Below are 25,657 nucleotides of genomic sequence, written 5' to 3'. Positions count from 1 at the left end.
AAAAAAGTTTTTCAAAAATTATAATGCATTTTATAAAAATCAGAATGTAGGTAAGATGATAATCAAGGAAATTATCTAAATATAACAATAATTTTTAAAAATTAGATTTAGATCTGTAATACACACTGGCCTGTCATTGCTATAAAATGAATACAACTCAAGAGAAGTCCACAGTGTATCCATTCATGTAGGGTAACAGAGGGTTAAAATCAGCAGCAGTCAATAACACAAGAATTAGTCTGTGCTCATGCAACTGGCCTCAAATGGCTAGGCATGCTGGCATGGGCCTTTAATTTCACCACTTGAGAGGCAGAAGCAGGTGAGTCTTGGTGAGTTCCAGACAGCTTAACCTGCACAGTGAGTTCCCAGACAGACAGGGCTAATAGAGAGACCCTGTTTCAAACAAAACAAAATATCTGGGGAAATTTTAAGGAAACAGGTACTGGGGTCAATGATAAGCATCTTTTTGAACTGCTAATGGAAGATAATAACATTGGAATTCTCAAAAATGCAGAAACCTCTACCCTTAGTACACCTACCCTGGGGAGCCTATCTGTAGAGACAGAGGCACTGCTAAGAAAAGACAAATGGTTATGAGAATTTAGAGCAACATTTCTCATTTGAGAAAAAAAATAGAAAAGTACATGACGAGGCTGCAGGGAAAGCCAGCGATGGAGTGTGGCACAGACAACGACAAGCAGGGAGCAGAATCCAGGTGTGATCTCACTCTGGGGCAGTCACTGCCTCAGAGCCAGGAGCCAGATGGAGTGCTATGTGGCCTTGGCACTGCTGGGGTCTGTGCTTCTCCTACACAGCCGCAGGAGAGTCTGATTCATCCTGGCAGGATGGAGCACATTAGGGCTTCCAAAAGGGAAATGCCAGGTATTTGTGGCACTGAGGTAGAGAAAATTCCTAGCTCTGTAGGAAAAAATAACCAGTCTCATTTCACTATCTAAGAAGGAGGACACAGAGGCAGGGTATTATAGGCCCATGCCAAGGAAAGGGAGGATCAAGGGAAGGTAAGCAGAAACCGACCCTTCCTCCCTGGGTTCTCTGATCACAGGAGATAATGCAAGTGAAAATGGCATTCAGTCAGGGGCTTCCCAGCAGCAGAAGCACCTGAAGAGACTCACCAACTGCACAGAGGTCTACAAACCGGTCCTCCCCCTCTTCTGCATGGATGAGGTCATTTCGGCTCTTCTTGGTGGCAGCTCTCTTCAACACTGCTTTAAACAATGGGTAGTGGAGACCAGTGTGAGTGGCAGCGTCAGGTAACCCATCTCAGGGCATCATTCAGCTGAGAACAGTCCACTTTATCTCAGCTCCTGTCCTGACGGTGAGGCAAAGCAACTCCCCGACCCTGGAGCTTGGGCTCTTCTCATTCCTCACACAGAAAGGACATGAAATTTTGAGGGTCACTCTTCTTCCTCTTGCCTCCAAGACAAGGACACTAGGGACGCATGACCACCAAGAAGACTTAGATACATCCATCTGGGGCAAGGGCAGGGCAGGGATTGGGATGGGGTGGGGTGGGGTGGGGTGGGGGCTAGTACAGATCTGCTAAGAAGATAGAAAAGGGGCTGGAGAGATGGCTCAGCAGTTAAGAGCCCTGACTGCTCTTCCAGAGGTCCTGAGTTCAAATCCCAGAAACCACATGGTGGCTTACAACCATCTGTAATGAGATCTGATGCCCTCTTCTGGTGTGACTGAAGACAGCTACAGTGTTCTTACATATAATAATAAATAAATCTTAAAAAAAAAAAAAGATAGACAGCACACCATGCTGTCTGCCCCCAACCTCAGCCTTCCTGTGGCTGAGGCCGTGCAGACAACTGCAGATGCCCCCAGCAGTGGAGACTCCCAACTCTACTAAGGGCTCTGGATGGTGTCCAGAATCTCCTACGGACTTAGGGCTAACCCTAAGTCAAGAGACATCTCACCTCAAACCCTGCAGGCATGAAACTTCTAGAAGCAACATTGTCCAACATAACTTCCAACAAAGACATAACCAGGCCACTCAGAGTCTATGGCTCCTATATTACCATGATGAATGTAAAGACATCTAACACAGAGCAGTGCCATGGGGAAACAGGTATCTGAGCTCCCACCATGTGAGGAGCGCTATGGAGGCCACTTACCATCCAAAGGGGACTTCTCTTCTGCATTCTTGTCCTCCTCTGCCAACATGACTTCCTCTGTGAGAGACAAAGCTCCGGTCAAGACCTTTCTACCCATCCCCTGAGAAGGACCCATCCCAGGAATCCTGCGGAAGTGGTCTGAGATTCCTGCCTGCCCCGATACACATGCCCACACCAGCGGCTGTGACTGCATGCCTCCTACCAAACCATGCCCCAAGCAGAGACCCAGCTGCTTTAAGTCCATCCCAGATCCAACCTACAAATAGTCCTCCTAGACAGCAGCTGTATGGATTTATCACTCTGTGTGTGTGTGTGTGTGTGTATGAAGTTATCATTGAGGAAGCATTTGTAAAACTTCAGGCAGAAGAGTAGCCCACATGGAAGGGAGCAGCTCATACAAATGGAGCATCCCACATGGAAGGGAGCAGCTCATACAAATGGAGCATCCCACATGGAAGGGAGCAGCTCACACAGAAAGCAGCAGCTCACATAAAAGGGAAAAGCCCACACAGAAGTAGCAGTCCACACAGAGGAGAGTAGACCACATGGAGGGAAAAGCCCTAAAGAGGAGAAGCTGCCCATGCAGAGAGGAGCAGTAGACTTGGAAAGGGGTACCCCTGTGGAGGAAGTTTCCCAAATGGCAGGAAGCAGCCCACACAGAGGGGTGGGGTGGAGAAGGCGGGCTAGAGCTTAGGTTTACAATGTTCAGAGCAAGGATGACAGAGAGGGTGGAGCAATTGCAGGGTTCTCAGGTCCAGTGTGGAGTAAGAGCTGTGAGCATACCTGACAGTGTGCTATGAGTCAGTCTTCTACACTAAGCTCCACCCCTGAGACCAGGAGCCCTAGATGGCAGCAGGTGAACATAGTACAGAGCAGAAGTGCAGCTGCCCACTTACACACACACACACACACACACACACACACACACACACACACACAGACGCACATGCACGCACCTGCCTTGAAGATCCACTCCAAGTACCCATTCAGCTCTCGCTCAATCTGCTGCTGCCTGCGGAGCTTCAGGAAGGCGCGGCGGTTCTCGACTCGCTCCCGCTCCTTGGCAAACTCTCTAAACCATGTAAGAAGGAAAAGCAAGCAACTTCAGTGAACACAGGTAGGCAGGACATGCAGGACAGTGTTGCTTTAGAAGCTTCGTGCCTGGAGGCAGGCTCCTGCCAGCTCCTGCACCCTCACCTCACCACATGCCCTGGCTCCAGCTCCGGGAATCCAGAGCACACTAGTGCTATACTTAACTAGGGCTGCGCTAACAGCCCGCTGTGCTCTGCTTACCCATCCTCTACCTCGCTCATTGCTAATCTTGCTAGGATGCCCCATCCTGAGATTTCTAATCATCTCAGTTGAGATGCCCCATCCTCAGGTGCCTTCTCAGCCTTAATTAAGCCTACTCATCAGACTAGTGCTACTCTGCCACTGTGCTGTTTGAATAAGAATGGCGCCACAGGTGCACATATTTGAATCCTTGGTTATTTAGAGAGTGACACTGTTTGAGAGGGATTAGAAGGTGTGGCCTTGTTGGAGGACTTGTATCACTGGAGATGGGCTTTGAGGTTTCAGAAGTCCACACTAGGTCCAGAGGGTCAGTCTCAGTCTGTCTGTCTGTCTGCTCTGCTCTATCACTATCACTCTCTATCAAGATGTACAACTCTCAGCTACTGCTCCAGTGTCTGATGATAATAAAATTAAACTTCTAAAACTGTAAGCAAGCCCCCAACTAAATGTCTTCTCTTTTAATAGTTGTCTTGGTCACATATCTTCTTCATAGCAATAGGACAGTGACTAAGTCAGTCCCCTATACTGGAAGTTCAAGTGGCCTCTGCAAAGATACCCTGGAAAGATATGCTAGTGACAGCCACACACAGAGACTGGAGAGCAGAGAGCACTATCCCCAGCATCTACTCTTTATCCTGACAGTGGCTCTTTGAGGCTACAAAGCTCTATTTCCACCCATCTTGGGAGCCATAGGTCTGACCAGAAGTCTTCAGAATGAGACAAATGGAGAAATCAGGAATTGTGTTTCTCAGGTAGGGGCACAGTCAGGTCAGGTCTGACCCTCTTTACCATCTTTGTGACATAACTTCCTCGCCGGTAGTGGTGGTGCACGCCGGTAGGATTTGCTGAAGGAGGCAGAGGCAGGAGGATCATGAGTTCCAGGCCAGCCTGGGGGACATAACTTCCTTGTCCCATATAAGGTGGGAGGTCCAAACAGGAGCTTGAGTGCAGAAAAGAAGGGAGTTGTGTGCCCATGGGCCTAAGAATACGTAGGGCATGCCCCAGCCCATGGTTCTTACCCTGAAAGCACACCCAGCACCAGGTTGAGCATGAAGAAGGAGCCAATAATGATGAGGGGGATGAAGTACAACCAGTTCCACGTGTTGCCAGCCGCATCATTTGTCTAGAAAAAAGGAAGTGAGATAAGAAGGCAAGCATCTATGGTCACATCAATGGGCTGGCCCCTGGGAGGACTCCTCAGAAAGGTCCAGGCAGGGAGTTCAGGTTTTGGTCAGACCCGTTTTTGACTCACAGGACCTTCCCTGGGTGCAGGCTCCCAGAAGACCAGAGAAACTGCACATTTCCAGCCATTGCCCAGTGATGGTAACAAGCCCAGAGAGCCAAAGGCTCCTCAGGATACCCTGAAAACTACATGCCTCGCCTGAGTCTGGTAGGACTGCTCCTTGATGGATACCTGTGGCTTCTATGAGTAGCTTCAAAGATACTTCCTCCTAAAAGACGCTCCGTATGCTCCAAGCTTAGAGCTAGCCCTGTCTGGTCATATCTTCCATAGGCATCCAATTCAAGCTAAGTGAACCTCCTCACTGCATGCTCTGCAAGCTTCTTAGGTTGTGTCTCTCACCCTAGGCCTGGTCCAAGATGGCTCAGTACCTAGGCATGATCTGAATAGCTAAGAATATAACAAAGCCCCCAGAAAAGAAAGCTCCCCTGAGCCCAACTTAATCCCACAACTGTTTTTCTGTTCGTGGACTCCAGCAGACTTGGCCAAAGGTAGTAGTGAATCCCTTTCTCCGTGTGTGGCTACTCTAGAAGCAAACCACAAGTGACGTGGACACTGAGGATGGCCACCTCCCTCTAGAGAGCTGGACACAGGGAGCTGGATACCTGAGCCCTGCCTAAAAGCCAGGTTTGTCACCAAGGTCCTTGTCAGGATCTCCACCCTCCAGCCTGATAGACTTGCAGACAACTCTCTCGAGCTTGGGGCAGAATGGAGGACTCCCTTTACCAGCGGGGCTCCTTCTCTGACCTTGTCTGGGAGCCCAAAAATGCCACCTTCTCTACCTGTAGAATGTGGCATTAGTGAGATTACAGGTTCCGCTTCCTTTCTCCTGATTTAGCAAGCACCTGGAATGCCTGGAGTGTCTCTCTCTATCCAAATGAGGTAGCCGAATCCAGAGCCAATGATACATACCCACCCTAGAAACCCCTACCCCCTTCCCCAAATCTATATAGCCCTTGATTCACCCCGATTAAAGTTGAGCTGTCTCTCTGAAGCTGATCTCAGTAGTCATTTCTGTCCTACTCATGGGCCATCTGAACCTTGGTTTTTGACTCTGTGCGCTTTGTCTTCCTGGGCTGGGGGCCAACAGCCCTTGGGGAGAAGGGAGGATCACAGAAGGCAAATCCCTATTGCTGAAGAAACCATGTACTTCAGAAACAGGGCCCAGAGAGCCTGAGCTAGGATTGACCTTAATGCCCCCTCCTTGAGAACTAGCTTTCATGGTACCAAAAGGTGCCTTCCAAAGGAGGAGGCAACCAACAGCCCTACCCCAGGTATGATGCCTATGAGCCACATCAATGGCCAGTGTGGCATGATAACCCTAAAGGGGCAGTAGTGGCACACATATCTTGGCAGTAACCAATAGCTCTCTGATTGGATGACGTAAGACCTGTTCAACAAGGCAGATCCCACGCCTGGTACTGGATATCTAGCTAACTACTTAGTCTAGTGAATCATGGGTATTGGAGGAGAATCTATAATCTCTAATTTACTAAACCAGCATAATTCCTAACCGAAAAAATATATTAACATTTGACCTCTACCTGCAGAATGAACATAGCAACATTAGATACAGATTAGATACAGATAAATCTTCTACCCCCCCCCCAAAAGAAACTTCTCTTTGCAACAAATAGATACAACTAGAGAAAACCACAACCAATAAAAATGCAGTGTGGAGTCTATCCATCTATACCCTCCTATACCTAAGGCTCAGAGAACATTGCAGAGAAGGGGCAGAAAGACTGTTAAAGGGCCAGAGGATCAGCAGTTTGCTGTGAGACTGTGTCTCTTTGTAACATCACAAGTTATACCCATAATGTCTCATCAACAAGATCTCCCAAACGTGAACTGGACAAGAATAACAACAAACATGACAAACTGGACTGGGGAAAAGCCTGAGGCCTCAACTCTACACAAAGAACCATAAATAACTGGGGAAAGCTAAGAATGGGAGTGGAGACAGTCCTTGGGGAAAAGCACACTAAAAGGTCAGCCAGTGCTGCTCAGCCCTGAAAAAACACACAAGTAACATTACATGCGCTGGACTGGTTATATTTAGGAACATATATGTATAAATATGATGGCTTGACTACATCTGGAATTAACTAAAACTCAAAAATGGAAGGGATACCTATAAGGGTTTTGGGTTTTTGGGTTTTATTTTATTTTTGTTTTTTGGGATTTGTTTTGTTTTCGCTTAATTTAAAGTAGGAAGATCCACTTTTAATCCAGATCTTTGAGGTAGGAAGACACACCTTTAATCCAGAGCTATTTGGAGCCAAGCTTCTGCTGGAAATCTATGTTCTATAAGGACAAGGACGGAGGAGGCTTTTGCTTCTCCTGCTTGTCCTCACCTTGCCTGCAAGCCCATTCCTTCACAGGCATTAGAGTCGACATCTTAGGGATTCCAGCGTATCCTGGAGACAGACTGACACATCTAGCCTTAGGACTGAGCGACTGCTGGATTCCTGAACGCTCCATTCACAGCCAGCCATTGTTAGATTACTCATTCTAATAAATCTCCTGTCTTTACATAGAGATTCATTCTAGAAGTTCTGTTACTCTAGAGAACCTTGACTAATACACCCTCTAAAACTATAAGCAGACACCCAGGTAAATGCTTTCTTTTATAAGAGTTTCCTTGGTCATGGTGTCTCTTCACAGCAAAAGAAATAACTAAGATAAGAATGCTTACTGCTCTTCCAAAGGAGCACGTTCAATTCCCAGCACCCACATGGCAGCTTATATCATCTGTAACTCCAGTTCCAGGGTATCCAATACTCTCCCTGGCTTCTGATGGTACCAGGCAGATATATGTTACTATGTTACACATGCATACATGCAGGCAAAATATCCATACACATAAAATTTATATATGTATATATATATATATATATATATATATATATATATATGAATGACAATGTACCCTCAAAAGGTGCTCTCTCTCTCTCTCTCTCTCTTTCTCTCTCTCTCTCTCTCTCTCGGGCCAAGAAAGGAACACCTTAACGAGACAAAACCTTTTAGACTGAACTTTACTGTGTGTGTACTTCTTCAGCCAGACATCACAGAGCAGGCTATGGTGCCATCTCTGAGCCCTGAACACTCCTGCCAGTGGGAGCCGGTGGGAAGCCTAGACTCTCACCCTTTGAAGGTGGTTACATCTACAAACAAGGGTCAGCAAAGGTCACATTAGGGAAGAGGTCTCAAAGGGTTTTAAAATTAATTAAACTAGCAGACCTGCTCTCTCCCAAGGTCCCATAGCCCCAACACTGGGCTGGGACTCAGGAAAGAACCTTGATTCTCCTGCTTGTCTTCTGTTCCCATCTGTCCAGACGCACTGCTGCAGCCACCCACAGGAACTCCTTCCAGCCCACCTCCACTCCCTAGTAACCTGGCCTCGTGAAGAGGCCCTCATTCTTCCCAGCAACCCCTTTCAGCCTTTTCTTCTAGCCCACATCCCCTGCTTTGTGACTCCCTGCCAATCTGCAGAACAGATCTCTATCAGGGACCCTACAACAACCACAACTGGCTAGAACCCAGAACTACTGTCTACAAGGCACCGCCACCACACGTGCTTGGGATTCAGGGACCCCACAGAGTGGGCAACTAACAACCAAAGAATAGAAAACCCACTCAAAAAACAAAAATGAGACCAGATATCTACACCAGAAGCAGGTCCAACAGAACTCCAAATGTCTAGATCCCAGCACAAAAACACAAACATGAACAACCTAGACAATATGTCTCCTCCAGAAATGAACAACCCTATTCTATTAAGCCCTGAGAAAAAGCAGTTTAGCTGAAGCACAGGATAGGGACTTCAAAATGGCAAGTATGAATATGTCCAAGGACTTTAAAGAGGATATGAACAACTGCCTTAACAAAGACCATGAAAAGAACAAAATAATGAAGGAAGTAATGAAAGCAACTCAGGACATAAAGGCAGAATTTAACGAAGAAATAGAATCACTAGAGAAACCCAGAGGATCAAATTGGCCTTGAGTAAGAAAGGCTAAGCCCTAAAGTTATAGATGGTTTTGTTTCCTGCACGTACCATTACTGAGATCAGAAAGTAACACAGTAGTGAACAAACTCCCAGTTGTCAGAGATCAAGACAAGGCTGAGGACAACAGATAAGAAAGCGTGGCTGTGGAGACCAGGCAACCCTCCTCCCAGGCAGAAACATTCTGTACTATATCTGTGTCAGGATCAAACCCCAGCTGTGGTCTTGGTGATGGTTAATACTGGCTGTCAACTTGACCAGCTCTGAAACCAACTAAAAGACAGCTGCTGGGCACTCCTGTGACAGATACTCTTGCTCACATTACCTGAAATGGGAGGACCCACCCTAAATGTGAGTAGTGCCTTCTGGTAGTGACCTGGATGAAAGCAGATGGGAATCGGGAACTCTGCCTTCAGTCTGCTGGCAAGTTCATTTAGTCAGCTGCTGCCGCTGCCTACTTCACTGCCTTCACAGAAATGCACATTCTCCAAGCTTCTAGAGCAGGCTGGAGACCAGTAGCTCTCCAAGAACCTTCCAGGCCCGAGCACCAGGCTAAGACTGCTGAGACCTCCTCCTCTGTGAACTGAGTAACTACCAAATTCTTGGCCTCTCTCCAGTGTGAGACAGCCATTGTAGGGACAACTCAGGCTAAATCAACTAAGTCAATCCAGCAAGTTATCTTTACTACATATTTTAGGTTAGTACCTCTGGAAGGAAGAGGATAAGGGGTAGAAATACACATGGTCTTTCTGTATAGTATCTGATAATGTGACTTTATGAGGCTCTTTTTTTTTATATATATATGTAAGTACACTGTAGCTGTCTTCAGACACTCCAGAAGAGGGAGTCAGATCTCGTTACAGATGGTTGTGAGCCACCATGTGGTTGCTGGGATTTGAACTCCAGACCTTCGGAAGAGCAGTCGGGTGCTCTTACCCACTGAGCCATCTCACCAGCCCTTTTTTTTTTTTTAATTACAAAATTGTCTTCCTTGACTCCACATTTTCTGTAGCCACTTCTCACTCATTATTCTTCGCCCTGAGACATCAGTCTTACTGGCAGCCTTGCTTCTTTGCCTTCTCCCTTCAGCCCCTGCACCCTAGATTTGACCACCCACACCCTCCAGCAGAGAGTGTTTCCCTTGACGATACCAGCAGCCTCCATCTTGCTCCATACTGGTCTTTGGCCTCTCAGCAATATCTGACTGCACTTCTTCCAGCGTTCTGCTCTGATTCTAGGACACAGTTCTGAGTGTTCCTCCTACCCCACACAAGGTGCACAGAGCTCTTCAGTGGCTCCTGCCCAACTGGCCTCCAAAGGGAGAGTCCTACGAGGGAGAGACGTCTTTCCGTCACCTGCACTCACTGTCCAGAGTCTCACGCTTTCTCATAGCTCTCACCACTGCACATGAGTCAGAACTTCAGGATCCTACATCTCATTGCTACTGCTCCTTCTGAGCTCTCTCGATTCTAGCATGACAATAGTTATTTACAGTCTTAGAGTCAGACAGCCATAGTTCCACTACCATTCTACACTAAACCAAAGCTAAGAAAGCAGCTGCTCTCAACTCTTCCTTCTCAATCAATGGCAGCTTGTTTCCCAATCACTCCACCCACATCATCTCTGGGTCTCCTCTTCCTCTCATAGCAGGCCCTGGCAAGAAGCAAATCCCTTTCCTGTCAACAACATAAAGCCTTACACTTCTTTATCAAATACTTCTTTCCTGAAGTATGTGTAAAAGCCCTGTGTGTACAATCATTAAATGATGTATTATCCCATCGTTCTTCTGAACCCTTCCCACGTGCCTACCTGGAGAGAAATTTAGACATTTCCCATGATTTTTCTAATAATCCCAGTGGCAATCTGAATGAGAGTGGCCCCCAAAGGCTCATATTTGAATACTTGGTCCCCAGCTGTTAGAACTACTTGGGAAGGATTAGAAAGTATAGCCTTGTTGGAAGAGTTTATGTCACTGGAGGAAGGCTCTGAGGTTTCTGAAAGCCTGCACCATTCCCTCCAAACACATATCTCTGCCTCTGCTTTGTGTTTGTGGATAAGATGTGAGCTCTCAGCTACTGCTCCAGCACCAGCCTGCCTACCTGCTGCCATGCTCCCCACCATGGGTGGCCATGGACTCACCCTCTGAAACTAGAAAGTAAGGCCCAATTAAATGCTTCCGTCTATAAATTACCTTGGTCATGGTGGTTTATCACAGCAATAGGACAACAACTCAGACAGAACTTGGTACCAGGGACTGGGATGCTGCTGTGGCAGGCCTGACCATACTGTTTATTGGGAAATTGGGGACGACTTTGGGACCCTGTTCCAGGAAAGTGGTTGAACAATGTAACCAGGGATAAGGAGCCATCCCTAGGGGCTTGTAAGACAGTAGTGCTGATAGCTGCGTGGGCTGTGGAAGTCCAGCTTGAGAGGTGTCAGAGGAGGACAGTATTAGCAAGTGGCTAGACACCATTCTTGTGGTACATTGAGGAAGAATGTGGTTGGGTTTTGCTACTGTCCAGAGAATCTGCCCCAGGCTACATTGCAGAGTTCTGGACTAATTTCCCAGTAGAGGTGATTTCAAGACAGCCTAATATTGACAACCACACAGTTATTAGTGATCACTCTTAGGCAGGTCTGCAATGAAAAAGTACCAGCGGGGCACAAAGAGATCAAAACTGTACAGTGTGGGGAGAAAGAATACTAGGAAACTTAATGAGGGAGCCATGGCTTGTGCTGAAAAGGATGAAGAGAGATGGGAAGAAAGGGCGTGGTGCCCTCAGGGTGGGACTCCACCCAGCCAATGCTGCAACCTGTGAATAGAAAGGGCCTAAGGATTCATCTGCTCCTATAATCAGTTTATGCAAACGTAATGCAAGGAGGGAGCCAGGTCCCAGACCAAGCAGGCAGCAGTTGGTAGCACTGGCCATGTGGTTCTTTCTGGCTTTGTAATCAGGATGGATACAGGCATAAAGGGCTGTGGGATCTTCCTGTGCAGTTAAGGAAGCTGCTGAGACCAGGTGTGTGGCAGGGGAGTCCCTGATGGAGGCCCAGAGAGGCCATTAAATAAAGCTATGAAAGTGAAGCCTGGGCTGCGTTGGAGGCTCCCAAGATGCTGGAGAAGCTGGAGCCATGGGATGTCTGCCAGGGAGAGCTACATACTGGGCGTGGAATCAGCCCAAGAGACAAATGTGTTGCAGTCAGCAAAGCTGGAAGGGTGGAGCCATTAAGACCTTTGCCATTAGATGTGGAGCTATTCCCATAGATTTGGAGTTTGCCCTGCTGGGTTTCATTCAGTCTTGCTTCTGTCCAGTATTTCTTCTCTGTGCCCCTTTGCTCTCTTTTGGAATGGTCATCTACATTCATTGCCACTGTATGTTAGGAAGTATAGGAGAGAACAGTTAAGAATTTGACTTGAGTTTAGACTTTGAAACTGTGCCTAGACTGAAAAACTATGGGGACTTTAGAAGTTGGACTGGGCAGGGGGGTGTTTTTCTTTTTGTTGTTGTTTTTTGCTTTTGCTTTTGTTTGTTTGGTTGGTTTGGGGGTGTTGTTTGTTTGTTTCTTTGTTTGGTTTTGCATTATGATATGACCACAGGTCAATGGGGGGCGGGAGTCAGTATGTTGTAGTTTGAATGAGAATGGTGCCCACATAGGTCCATATATTTGAAAGCTTGGTCTCCAGTTTGTAGATGGGAAGATTTGGATGTGTGGCCTTGTTGGAGGATGTGTCACTGGGAGTGGGCTTTGGGGTTTCAAAAGCCCACAGCATTCCCAGTTGGCTTGCTTTTCCCCTCCCTCTCCTCTTATGCTGTGGATCAAATGTAAACTCTCAGCTGCTACCCCAGTTGGTTTTGGTCATGGAACTTTGTCATGGCAATAGAAAAGTAACCAAGACAACTCCCATGTTACCACAAGGTAAAAACAGTTTTAATTTGGTAATAAGACATGACCAGTCCACAAACTGCCTAACAAATTTCTTGACTGATGGACAGTGATGTGTGTTTAATCACAGCATTTGAGGAGCAGAGGCAGGGGGAGCTCTATGAGTTCAAGGCCAGTGTAGTCTACATAGTGAGTTCCAGGACAGCCAGAGCTATACAGAGAAACCCTGTCTCAAAAGAAAAAAAAAGCAAAAAAGATAATAATAATTTCTTGCCAAGAGCTGCTCTCCTGAGCTGGTAGCCACTGCTGGCACATTCATTGGGAGAGGCAGACAGGGCCCCTCACTGTTCCTCTATGCCAACACTGTTGCTCCCTCCTCTGCTTCTTGTGAAGGTACGCACCTAATGCTGTCAAACCAGGGGAAGGGAGAGGGAAGTGGACAGCCTGGCCTGACCTGGTGGTGCTTTCCTGAAATAATCCATCTCTCTGGCCTGTCAGGATAGTTTTATCTGACCTATACTGCCACATCACCATCCTTGAAAAAAGGCCAGGCAGGCACTCAAGGGACAAACCTAAAAGCAGGAACTGAAGCCAAGGCCATGAAGGAGTGCTGCTTACTGGCCTGTTCAGCCTGCTAACTTATACAACCCAAAACCACCTGTCCAGGGGTGGCACCACCATCCACAGTAGGCTGGGCCCTCCAAATCAATCCCCAATTATGGAAATGCCCCATTGCTTCAGGTTTCCTTTTCTCCAATAACTCTAGTTTGTATCAAGCTGACAAAAAGACCAACCAGGAAATGGACAGAATACACAGGAAACAAACATGAAACACAAGCTCCAAGGTGTCCCAGCATGAATGCATGGAGAGTTTCCTGGGCCTCAATGCAGGCCTAACCCTACTCCACTTTACCTGGCCCTCAGTCCCCACTAGCCCTTGACTCAATCTCAAAAATTCCAAACAGGGATATGCTAGTGGTTAACAGCAGGCTACAGGCCTGGGGCCTGGGCAAATTAATCAGCTTCCCTATAATCATTTCTTCAGGCCAATGGAAGCATGGCATGACTTATCCCAACAGGCTGAACAAGTAGCAGGCTCACAGTATCATCACCAAGAGCAACAGCAGCAGCAGCAGCAGCTCTGTGTTACCTCTCCTGTTAACTGTCTAACAGTCTCCTCTTCATAAAGGAGGCTGCAGGAGGACCTAGGTCAAGAGGACAAATTCATACTAACCACCAGATCTTGATGAGACACCTAAATAAAGGGGTCTCTATTACACCTTAGCGTAGGAGAATGGGCTGTGGACTGGGCCAGTACTCTCAGTCACAAGTGTCCTAAGAGAGACCCCTCAGATCCTGAGAGTTCCAGACCTCACCACAATAGCTGGGGCCAAGATGCAACTCACATTGTAGAGGATGTCAGTCCAGCCCTCCATGGTGATACACTGGAACACTGTCAAGATGGCAAACAGGATGTTGTCAAAATTGGTGATACCAAAGTTGGGTCCTGGCCAGTACTCCCGGCATTCGGTGTCACCATCACACTGACGAGCAGGGGGATCTTTGCCACAGGGAAAGTCACCCACAGGCTCTGTATCTGTGTGGAGAGTAAAGCAATCTGAGACCTAAGTCTCCATCAAGTCACCATCCCACCCTTCAGCACTCCCATACCTGCTCTATCCTCTCGCTAACCTTACAGCCACCTCCACCTCAGCCATGGTCTGCCCTCTGGAGCTCCTTGCTCGCCTCTCCCTTCTCTCCTGGAACCTTGCCATTACCAGGTAACTATGCCCCGGATAGATCCCTTCATCTTGAAATCAGCAGTAGCAGACACTTGCAAGCTAACCCTAACTGTGGCCTGACTTCTCTCTCCCAGCCTGGGAAAAAAAATGAGAGGAACTGAGAAAAACCTAATAAATGATTATCAAGGTTATTTCTCTTCCAATTTGCTTGATTTAAGGACTTCAGAGGTACCATGGTTGAGTATTTGTGGCCAGTGGCCTTCTCTGTGCATAATGACAGTTCTGTCCCCTCCTTTGTAATTCCTGGCATGATTTTCCTTCACTTTCTTGTCTCATGGTACTGCCATAACTCACAATGCCATACAGACTACAGGCAACTGCCCACGGCTTGTTTTGTTTTCTACTTAAAGGAAAAGTTCTGAACTTACCACGATATTTAATATTTGCAGGGATTTGACAAAATAACTTACTTTCAGTTTAATAAAAGTTTTTTCCTAATAATGAATGATTTAAATTTTAGCCAGAGCTTTGTCTACATCTAAAAGATCTAAAAGATCTAAAAGATGTGGTTCTCTCGTTTTATTTAATCATAACTCAAGAACCCTCCAAACACCCTCTGGCTTTTGTCCAGCATATACCCACCCTGTGAGTGTGGCTCACTCTTGGAGCACCCAGGGCAACCTGCCAGCATCATCCCTGCACTAGACTCTCTCCTACCCTACTTGCTTCTGCTGCTGCCTCTCCACCACACCAGTAGGACCGGAAGATGCCACACCACATTCAAAACCTCCCTCCACTCTTCCCATTTTCTCTACAAGGCTCAAGTTCTTAACCATGGCCCTGAAACCAAACTATTTCTTCTCTCTCAGTTTTCTTCCACTTCGAACTGTGCATTTACCAACCCCGGAACTGGGGTGATCCGTCAGGGTGGCAAACAGCTGTCCTCACCCTGTTAAGATCTCTGTTCATCCGTCAACTTTAACAGAAAGGCCTCCTCGGGACCTTTTGCAGAGCATGCCCCAAGCTATTCTGTACTAAATACTTTTGTTTCCTTCATAGATGTTTTTATAGTGTTATTTCATCTATGTAGTAATTTACTTATCGCTATTAATCAAGCTACTAGAATATAAGTTCTACTTTCTAGGTCTGGAAGCTCAGAAGCCCCTCTGGCCCTGGAATAGGTGCCTGTCTCGGGACCCTGCAGGGCTTACCTGTGCTGTTGGGGAAACAGGCCTTATGGAATTTGCCCATATAGAACTCGAGGCCGATGATGGCAAACATGAGGATGGCAAAGAAGAGCAGCAGCCCAATCTGCAGCAGCGGGACCATGGCCTTCATGATGGACTTAAGCACCACCTGCAAGCCTGGAGTCAGAGAACAGCAGTCAGACAGCAGAAGAAGCAGCAGCATCAAGGGAGGAGCGCTTAACAGTGAATGCCCATGTGAGCAAAACGGGCAAAGTGTGGGGCCTTAAGGAGAAGTGGGGTGCACAGGTCTGAAAGTGGGGAGCCTGAATTCGGGACAGGGAATGGCCATGGGCAAGAAATGGAACAGGGAATTCAGTGTCTGAAGAGAGCAGAAAACCCTAAGGAAAAAAAGAGAATGAAATAGAAGAAAAAGAAGCATCCTAAAAGGGAAAACCAGGGAGCCTGGGGGATAAGGAGCAGGAGATCCTGGGAAGCAAGTAGAGAGGAACCTGGACAAAGGTTATAACCCTCAACCCCTTCCATCTTGGCCTCAGCTCTTAGGTATGGAGCTGAACCCTTGCCTATTTTGTGGAGAACAGGACGCCAACCAATGGTTTTCTTGTAGTAGTCTCAGGACAACACAACCCTGAGTGCCTGGCCAGGCCCTTAGTAAGTGGAAAGCCAAAGCTCTACTGAACTAAGGAAAACTATGCATCCATCAGGCATCCTCTTGCCCTCTTTTGACTCCTTGAAGCACAGAAGCCTACCTTGATGACCACCTCGGCACCAGTCTCTCTGGGGCTAAGCCAAGGTTGCCTTCCGTAGCCTTAGACATTCCCCTGTTCTACCACCTTGCTTGATCTCTGTTCTTCAATCCCAGAAAATGAAGCTAAGAGGTAGAAACACAAGCCAGGAAAAATAACAGGCCACCCTCTGGGATTTGGGAAGAATGAACTGAAAAGGTCCTTGTGGTTGGAATCAGAAATGCTCTCATGAGCTCAAATATTTACCTGGTCCCCAGTTTGCAGCACTGTTTGATAAGGTTATTGAACTTCAGGACATAAAGCCTTCATGGGGGAATTACATCACTGAGGAGGGGGAGTGAGACTTTATAGCCTGGCCCATTTCCTGTTTTCTCTCAGTGCTTCCTATGTGTCTCTGAGATGTGATCTTTGGACTTCCTGCCCCTACCATTTGCTGCTACGCTCCCCTCCATGACAGACTTGAGCCCTCTAGTACTGTAAATGAAAATAAACTCTTCGGTAAACTGCATCGTGGCAGTGATGTTTATCACAGCAGCAAAAGATACCTAACACATGTGCATTTCTCTTTTCTTTTCTTTTTTTTTTTTTTTTTTTTTTTCATGACAGGGCTTCTCTGTGTAGCTAGCCCTGGCTGTCCTGGAACTCACTTTGTAGACCAGGCTGGCCTCGAACTCAGAAATCCGCCTGCCTCTGTCTCCCAAGTGCTGGGATTAAAGGCGTGCGCCACCACGCCCAGCTCCGTTCCTCTTTTCTTGATGTCAAAAGTAGTCCTCTCATGAGTAAGGGTGCAGCTCAGTGGTACACTATATGTTTGGTATCACAAGGCTCTGGGTTCAATCCCCAACACACACACACACACACACACCCAAAGTGTTCAAAAGGTCCAATACGTAGTGGCCACAACTTTGATGAGGGTGAAAGAATTATATTGGGCCTGGCTGTCTTAGCTAGACTTACTTGGAATTCCAGACACCAGCTTCAGGGGCCTAAGCACACGCACAGCCCTCAGTGTGCGCAGGTCAAAGTCAGTTCCAGCTGTGGCGAGAATCCTGGCAAGAACAACGACAAAGAATATAAGAGTCTCCACACCAAGTTTAGGAAAAAAAAAAAAAAAACACTCACTCCAGCACCTGTGTGAGTCTCTGAGAAACAACACTCACTCCAACACCTGTGTGAGTCTCTGAGAAACAACACCATTCCACCACCTGTGTGAGTCTCTGAAAAACAACACCCACTCCACCACCTGTGTGAGTCTCTGAGAAACAACACTCACTCCACCACCTGTGTGAGTCTCTGAGAAACAACACTCACTCCACCACCTGTGTGAGTCTCTGAGAAACAACACTCACTCCAGCACCTGTGTGAGTCTCTGAGAAACAACACTCACTCCAGCACCTGTGTTAGTGTGTGAGAAACAACTCACTCCAGCACTTGTGTGAGTCTCTGAGAAACAGCATTCACTCCAACACCTGTGTGAGTCTCTGAGAAACAACACTCACTCCAGCACCTGTGTGAGTCTCTGAGAAACAACACTCACTCCAGCACCTGTGTGAGTCTCTGAAAAACAACACTCACTCCAGCACCTGTGTGAGTCTCTGAGAAACAACACTCACTCCAGAACCTGTGTGAGTCTCTGAGAAACAACACTCACTCCAGCACCTGTGTGAGTCTCTGAGAAACAACACCCACTTCAGCACCTGTGTGAGTCTTTGAGAAACAACACTCACTCCAACACCTGTGTGAGTCTTTGAGAAACAACACTCACTCCAGCACTTGTGTGAGTCTCTGAGAAACAACACTCACTCCACCACCTGTGTGAGTCTATGAGAAACAACACTCACTCCAGCACCTGTGTGAGTCTTTGAGAAACAACACTCACTCCAACACCTGTGTGAGTCTCTGAGAAACAACACCATTCCACCACCTGTGTGAGTCTCTGAGAAACAACACTCACTCCAGCACCTGTGTGAGTCTCTGAGAAACAACACTCACTCCAGCACCTGTGTGAGTCTCTGAGAAACAACACTCACTCCAGCACCTGTGTGAGTCTCTGAGAAACAACACTCACTCCAGCACCTGTGTGAGTCTCTGAGAAACAACACTCACTCCAGCACCTGTGTGAGTTTCTGAACAACACTCACTCCAGCACCTGTGTTAGTGTGTGAGAAACAACACCCACTCCAGAACCTGTGTGAGTCTATGAGAAACAGCACCCACTCCAGCACCTGTGTGAGTCTCTGAGAAACAACACCCACTCCAGCACCTGTGTGAGTCTCTGAGAAACAACACTCACTCCAGCACCTGTGTGAGTCTATGAGAAACAACACCCACTCCAGCACCTGTGTGAGTCTCTGAAAAACAACACCATTCCACCACCTGTGTGAGTCTTTGAGAAACAACACTCACTCCAGCAACCTGTGTGAGTCTCTGAGAAACAACACTCACTCCAGCAACCTGTGTGAGTCTCTGAGAAACAACACTCACTCCAGCACCTGTGTGAGTCTCTGAGAAACAACACTCACTCCAGCAACCTGTGTGAGTCTCTGAGAAACAACACTCACTCCAGCACCTGTGTGAGTCTCTGAGAAACAACACTCACTCCAGCACCTGTGTGAGTCTCTGAGAAACAACACTCACTCCAGCACCTGTGTGAGTCTCTGAGAAACAACACCCACTCCAGCACCTGTGTACCATTTCTCCCAAGTGATCTATACTTGCTTTACTATGTCCCCTACCACCCAACCACAAGCCAGAGAGCAGGTCACAGCCAGGCAAAGGGGACAGAACTGACTCCAAAGGAGTACTGACAAGGACTTCATCTGTATGCTGCCCCTAGTTGGAAGACATCATCTGAATGGGCAAAAGTGTAACCCATTATCTAAGTAGCAGGTATGCCTACTCCAACTGAGTCCATGGTGGAACCATATTACCAAATCAACCCTAACTGTACCTCCTGCTGCTCTGTATAAGATGGCAATGTGGGGCAGCAGAGGGAGACTGGATTCTGAAGGATGCCTGAGCTACACCTTCCATCCCCCTTCTCCATGCTATTTCATGGGAATAGGGAATGGAAGGTGGATTCAGAGACTCAGGAGAACATCATCATGGAGTGACGACAGCAGAAAGGCTGGAACCATAAGCATCCTGTGGAAGCGTCCTTCCATAGATGTTTCTGTCCTTGTATATATCACAGCAATAAGAAGTAAATAAGCCACGTCTGGTCCTTTTCTCCTGCTGTCTGGCTTCCAGGGGTCATGAGTAGAAAGCTCATGGAAAACTGTCCTTCTGACTAGCCAAGAACTAGTGAAGTTTTCTAACCTTGAAGTCCAATATTTTTAATTAACTAAGCATAAAAACCAGTAACACCCTATAGAGAGGTGTAAGACACCCTGCACTGTGATCTGATCAGAATAGCTTGTTCTGTGCTGCTGTTGCAAGTGACTACACAGGAGGCTCCCACAGTCCTCTCAGACCCTGAACACAGAGTTCATATGGCAGTACTACTAGAGCAGTAGTCCACTCTGCCCAGTGACCTAAGCTGAGATAGTTCCACATCAGCTTGAAACTGGGTCCACTACTTGAGTATATCTGATCCTGGGATAGTTACCATGGTGATTTTTCACTTCTCAGACTCTACCCTCATTCTATCATGTACATAGAAATGGCTGCAACATCATGATCCAAGAGCTGCTCAGAGCATTGAGTTACAAGAAACTCTGAGACTTGGCATCTAAACTCATGCTGCCCCCCCCACCTCTCAGGCCAACTTGCACAAAAAGGAAGCATGCACAGCCCAGGACACCCATATGCACTACCCCTGACAAGGAGCCAGACAGGAGCCTTGCTCCTCCCTCTGAAGGGAACAACACACTGGTATGTGAGCCTACACATACCCAAGCCTAGCCCTACAACTAGATACATGGCAATCCTACCACACACCCTGCTATAGTCAGCCAGCCAGAAGCAATCAGATATACCCAAGCCCAGCTCAACAACTAGCCAGATAATGGTCCTCCTTCAGATAAGCCAACACAAAGCCACTGGATTGCAGCACTTTTAGACACCCACAGCCAGCGCAACAGTCAAGCAGGAATCAAACAGAATACTTGATGCTGAAGACGTTAATGAATGAAATAATGAATAATGAATGAAGTTGATGATGGCTACACAAACTGGGGTAAATAGGATTAGAATGTTCTGGTCTTGAAGGCAGTAGTTTTAGCTAATTCAATCAGATGAAAGACCAAGAAGAGTGAGCAAGGCTTATGAAGCCTACAGGACAAGAGAAAGCAAAAGAAAACATCATGCACGTGGAAGCTTCAGGGAGTAAGACACAGCGAGGCCCAGGAGCACATAACAAAATAATAGCTGAAATGTGTCCTACTTAGAAAAGATGGGATATATGGCCTCATGAGACCATCGGCCTAGTGAAACTTGACTCTCTCTCCAAGACACATTAGAACCTAACAGTCAAAGGATGAAGACCGAAAGAGAATTCTCCAATCCCATACTAAAGAGTTACATATAAAGGACTCCTGTTACATTATGGTAGATGTCTCTGGACAAACCTTGGAGGCAGACAAATAACAGGATACATTCAGAGTGCTGAAAGGGAATTCTGAGCTACCCATATTGTACCCAGCAAAGCTATCTTCAGAAATGAAGAAATAAAGTCTGTCTCACATAAGCAAACACTGAAGGAAGCACCCCCAGACCAGCCCTATGACATAGGATTAAGAAAATCATTCATCTGTAAGTGAAAACAACCATCATGAAATATGCAGAGACGTAGAACTTACCAGTAGAGAAGACGTACAAATGAGAAAGGGAAGAGACACTTATCGCTATAGAAACCACCAGACTATAAAGATTAGTTCAAAAAAATAGAAAAAAAAAAAAAACAAAAGATATATATAACAGCCAAGAAGTAATTAATATGACAGAGGTCACTTGTTACCTATGAATAATGATCTTTAATTTAAGTAAATCCCTCAATAAACTGGCTAAATGGATTTAAAAAGAAGGCCCAACTATATGCTGAGTACAAGGAATGCACATTGCCTCAAGGAATGTCACAAACAGGACAAAGAAAGCCAAAGTAGCAAAGTGAACCATAAGGAAAGGAGGGCTTAGCAGGAGAAGACAACTGTAAACATACACGGAACCAAGCAAGGGCATGAGGCAAATACAGGACCTACAGGAGAGACAGGTTCCACAGCAATAACTGAAGGTCTCAAAACCCCTCTTTTATCAAATGGGCACATCTCCCACACAGAAATCAAAAAGGAACATCAATTAAATGAGGTCTAGACCAAATGGACCTAACATAGTTATAGGACATTTCATACCACAGTTCACATTTACAGTCTTCATATCACATAAAACATCCTCCAGGAGAGACCATTCTCTAGCCGACACAATCGCGGCATGCATCTTTTCTAACCACAGTGAAAGAAAATTAGAATCGACAACTATGAAAATCATACAAACACAGGGAAATTAGACAACAGGCTCCTGAATAATCAATGACTCATGAAGAAATTACTGAGAAAGATTAAAAGTATTGTAGGTCAAAGGAAAGAAAAGGAGAGGGGAGGGGAGGGGAGGGGAGGGGAGGGGAGGGGAGGGGAGGGGAGGGGAAGGGAGGGGAGGGGAGGGGAGAGGAGGGGGAGGAAGGAAGGAAGGAAGGAAGGAAGGAAGGAAGGAAGGAAGGAAGGAAGGAAGGAAGGAAGGAAGGAAGGAAGGGCAAATCAAAATATATGGGATACACGAACATAGTTAAAAAAGAGTCCTCAAATAACCGCACTTGCAGCAAGCAAGAATAAAGCAGGTGACAAGCAAGTGAGGTCACCACACCAGGTATTCACAGCAGGAATGAACTGCTCTAACAGCCAGAGCTTTCACCATGGCATTCTGGGCACAGGTCTCCTTAGAGATGAGCCTCCAGCTTCCAGTTCCTACCTTAGCTGACATTTTTTACCATGAGATAAATAATACTAACCTCTGCTGGAAATGGATTGTCTCCTAGCTGTTCTCAAAGATGCACTGCTTTTAATCCCCTTAGGCTGTTTGCAATTTCCCCTTCCCCTTGCCACAGAGTCAGGGGACCAGCCTGCCCCAGGACAAGGAGTCTTAGGAGACACTTTCGGACATCTGAGGTCGGAGAGATGGCTCAGTTGTTAAAAAGAACTTGTTCTTGTAAAGATCCAGGTTTGATTCCCAGCATCTATATGGTGGCTCACCATCACATGCAACTCCAGTTGGAGGGGACCCAACACCCTCTTCTGGCCTCTTTGAGAACTAGGCACACTCGTGGTACACATATATACATAAAGAAACATTCACACACACAAATAAATAAATCTTTCTGAACTGAACAGAACACTTACACACACATAAACTAAATAAATCTTTCTGAATTGGACTGAACGAAAGCAAACAAACCTTTCTTTAAGAAGAAAGAATAGGGTTGGAAAGATGGCTCAGCAGTTAAGAACACTGACTGCTCTTCCAGAGGTTCTGAGTTCAATTCCCAGCAACCACGTGGTGGCTCACAACCATTGTAATGGGGTCTAATGCCCTCTTCTGGTGTGTGTGAAGACAGCTTCAATGTATTCATATGTTGATAATAAATAAATCTTTTAAAAAAGAAAGAATAGAGTGGGATTATATTATTAATAGAATGAAGGGCTTGCAGAGGGCCTGGGTTTGATTCCCAGCACCTATATAGCAGTACACTACAATCCTAACTTCAGTTCCAAGGGATCTAATGGCATACAACAGGCACTAAACTAGCAGATATATATATCTGATATTAAACACTGAAGGAAGTCAAGGAATACAAAAATCAAACTACGAAGTAATAATTAAAAAGTCTTAGTACAACACCCCAAAGAACACTGTCAAGAAAATGAAAAACATATTTTTAGCTTGGCCTAAAGATACAGGCCTGTGATCTCAGCTACTTGGATAGCTGAGGCATGGAGACCAGGCAACATCAAGATGAGCATGCATAACTTAGTGAGACCCTATCACAAAATTAAAAGTAAGAAGAGGGCTGGAATGTAGCTTTGTGGTAGGATACTTGCCTAGCATGTACAAGACCTAGGTTCAATCAGTACCACCAAACACACACACACACACACACACACACACACACACCAGAAAAAAAAAAAAAAAAAAGACGATAAGGAAGGGAAAGGCAAAGGCACTTCCATAAACGTAGCAGAAAACAATTGACATCGAGGAAAACGAAATCTCCATAAATTGCATGAAAATTACAAAATGCTTATCAGAAAAATCAAAAAGTCACAAGAAGGGAGAAAAAAAGCTATTCAGAGCCATTGGCAGCCAGGGAAATTCACACCCCAAGCTGAGCAGGCTATGTTAAGCCTGGCTCTGCTGAAGGAAGAAAAATTTGCAGAATCATTTCAGAGAGCGCCTGGATAATTCCAGTAAATGTTAAAATGAGCAGCCCTGTGACTCAGGAAGCCACTTCTAACTATATAGACAATATATGCAGGCATGTTCACGTAGCTCTTTGTAAAAGTCAAAATCAGAAATAGCCGACTGCTTTTCACAAAGAAGGGGGAAAAGTAATCATGGAACATGCATACAATGGGCACCTTATTCTCTGGCTAAAATAGAGGAGTATAATATATAATATAATATAATATAATATAATATAATGTAATATAATATAAATCACCAGTCATGGAACACCCATACACATTATACTCTGGCTAAGATGGATGAATATAATATAATATATAATACATAATGTATAATATAATAATCACCAGTCATGGAACACGCATATAATGGTCACATTATACTCTGGCTAAGATGGATGAGTATGCAAAATTAAATAGCCCTGCATGCATTAATCTATGACATGTTTAAAACAGGACTGACAGTGTACCTCAACTGGTAGACTGCTTGCAATTTACCCTCTGCATGGAGCCCTGGGTTTGACCATAAGCAAGCCTATGGAGTAAAGTATGGCCCACTGCCATTCCTGGGCTCTAGGACCCTCAGGTCTAGTCTAAGCAAGAGCCCCTTCCCAACCCACTGCACCAGCCATCAAGAGCTATGCTAAGACCCACAAATGGTGCCAGAGGGATCTTCACCTTCATCTGCTCAACAGAGACAGGTTCCTTGGTAGATTAGCATTCTAAACTCCAGAAAGACTTAGAACTAAACACAGTTCTACCCTTGGTTGTCAATTTGACTATATATGAAACTAACTAAAATGGAAGCAGCTAGGTATGCCTCGGAGGGATTTTTTTTTTCTAAATTCATCATTTAAAGTAGAATGAGCCACTGCTAATCCAGATCTTTAGAAGTGGGAGAATCCATCTTTAATCTGGGCCACGCCTTCTGCTGGCAGCCTAGACAGGGGTGTGGATGAAGGAGCTTGCTCTTGCTCTCACTGGGAAGACCACTTCTTCACTGGCATCTTCACGATTCTAGTGTCTACTGAGACATCCAGCCTTGTAGACTAAACAGCTACTGGATTCTTGGACCTTCTGTTAGTAGACAACCATTGTTGGGCTAGCTGGCTCACAGCATGAAAGCCGTTCTAATGTATCCTTCCTCTCTACGTATAGATTCATTCCATCACTTTGGGTCCTCTGAACAGTGGCTCTCAACCCGTGAGTCATGAGCCCCGTAGGGGTCATATATCAGACAGCCTGCATATCAGATATTTACATTATGATTCATAACAGTAGCTAAATTATGAAGTAGCAGCAAAGTCACTTATGGTTGGGGGTCACCACGTGAGGAACTGTATTAAATGGTCGCAGTAGAAAGGCTGAGAAACACTGCCATAGAGAACCCTGACTAATACAAAATGTTTATGAAAAATCAATCATTCTGTGGTAATACTTGAGTTATGACTAAGAAAAATTATCAGAATACAGGCAACTGCTCTGTGAATCTAAGTTAAAAGATATGGGGGCCAGGAGAATAGCTCAGCCAGTAGAGACACCTACTGCCAAGCCTGAGACCCTGAGTCTGAGTTGAACATTCAGGATTCAATGGTAAAATAAAAGACCTGACTCAGTACAAGGTATCCTCTAACATCTGTAAGTTCACACTGTGGTATGTATGTGTACACACACACACACACACAGAGGGGAAGAGGAGACAGACAGACAGACAGACAGGCAGAGAGAAACACAATAAAGACAAATAAAGGACTGTGAACTTTGACCCCCGACCTCCACTTTCCCAGGGGCTCACTTACAGACTTGCATCACCACGGTGCTCCTTGTAATTAGCATTTTAAAATAATTATCTTTGTTTGTATTTAGTATCTTATTTATACAAAAAGCTAAGCAGTAATGGTGCACAAAGAATGAACTTAACAAGAACTTGGAAACAGAAGGCTGAGTG

The 25,657-nt window shown here is 46.0% G+C and overlaps 1 protein-coding gene across 4 annotated transcripts in view; it reads right to left on the bottom strand.

Annotated features, from left to right (window-relative positions):
- Cacna1b (calcium voltage-gated channel subunit alpha1 B) overlaps positions 1 to 25,657 on the bottom strand; it is a 171,745-nt gene that overhangs the window by 122,978 nt on the left and 23,110 nt on the right. For 3 of the 4 annotated variants that reach the window (XM_085835123.1, XM_085835120.1, XM_085835122.1), the window contains exons 4-10: positions 17,216 to 17,307; positions 15,519 to 15,671; positions 13,972 to 14,162; positions 4,451 to 4,554; positions 3,095 to 3,210; positions 2,139 to 2,195; positions 1,134 to 1,226 (exon numbers count right to left, since the gene is read on the bottom strand). In XM_085835123.1, the coding sequence (XP_085691249.1) occupies positions 1,134 to 1,226; positions 2,139 to 2,195; positions 3,095 to 3,210; positions 4,451 to 4,554; positions 13,972 to 14,162; positions 15,519 to 15,671; positions 17,216 to 17,307 (806 nt within the window). The remainder of the gene's footprint in view (positions 1 to 1,133; positions 1,227 to 2,138; positions 2,196 to 3,094; positions 3,211 to 4,450; positions 4,555 to 13,971; positions 14,163 to 15,518; positions 15,672 to 17,215; positions 17,308 to 25,657) is intronic. The other variant, XM_085835121.1, reaches the window with a different exon arrangement.

This window comes from Mus caroli, unplaced genomic scaffold (assembly GCF_978045245.1).
Source record: "Mus caroli unplaced genomic scaffold, Mus_caroli_1 scaffold_2, whole genome shotgun sequence".
Classification (NCBI taxonomy): Eukaryota; Metazoa; Chordata; class Mammalia; order Rodentia; family Muridae; genus Mus; species Mus caroli.
This window is presented reverse-complemented; position numbering and strand designations above follow the sequence as displayed.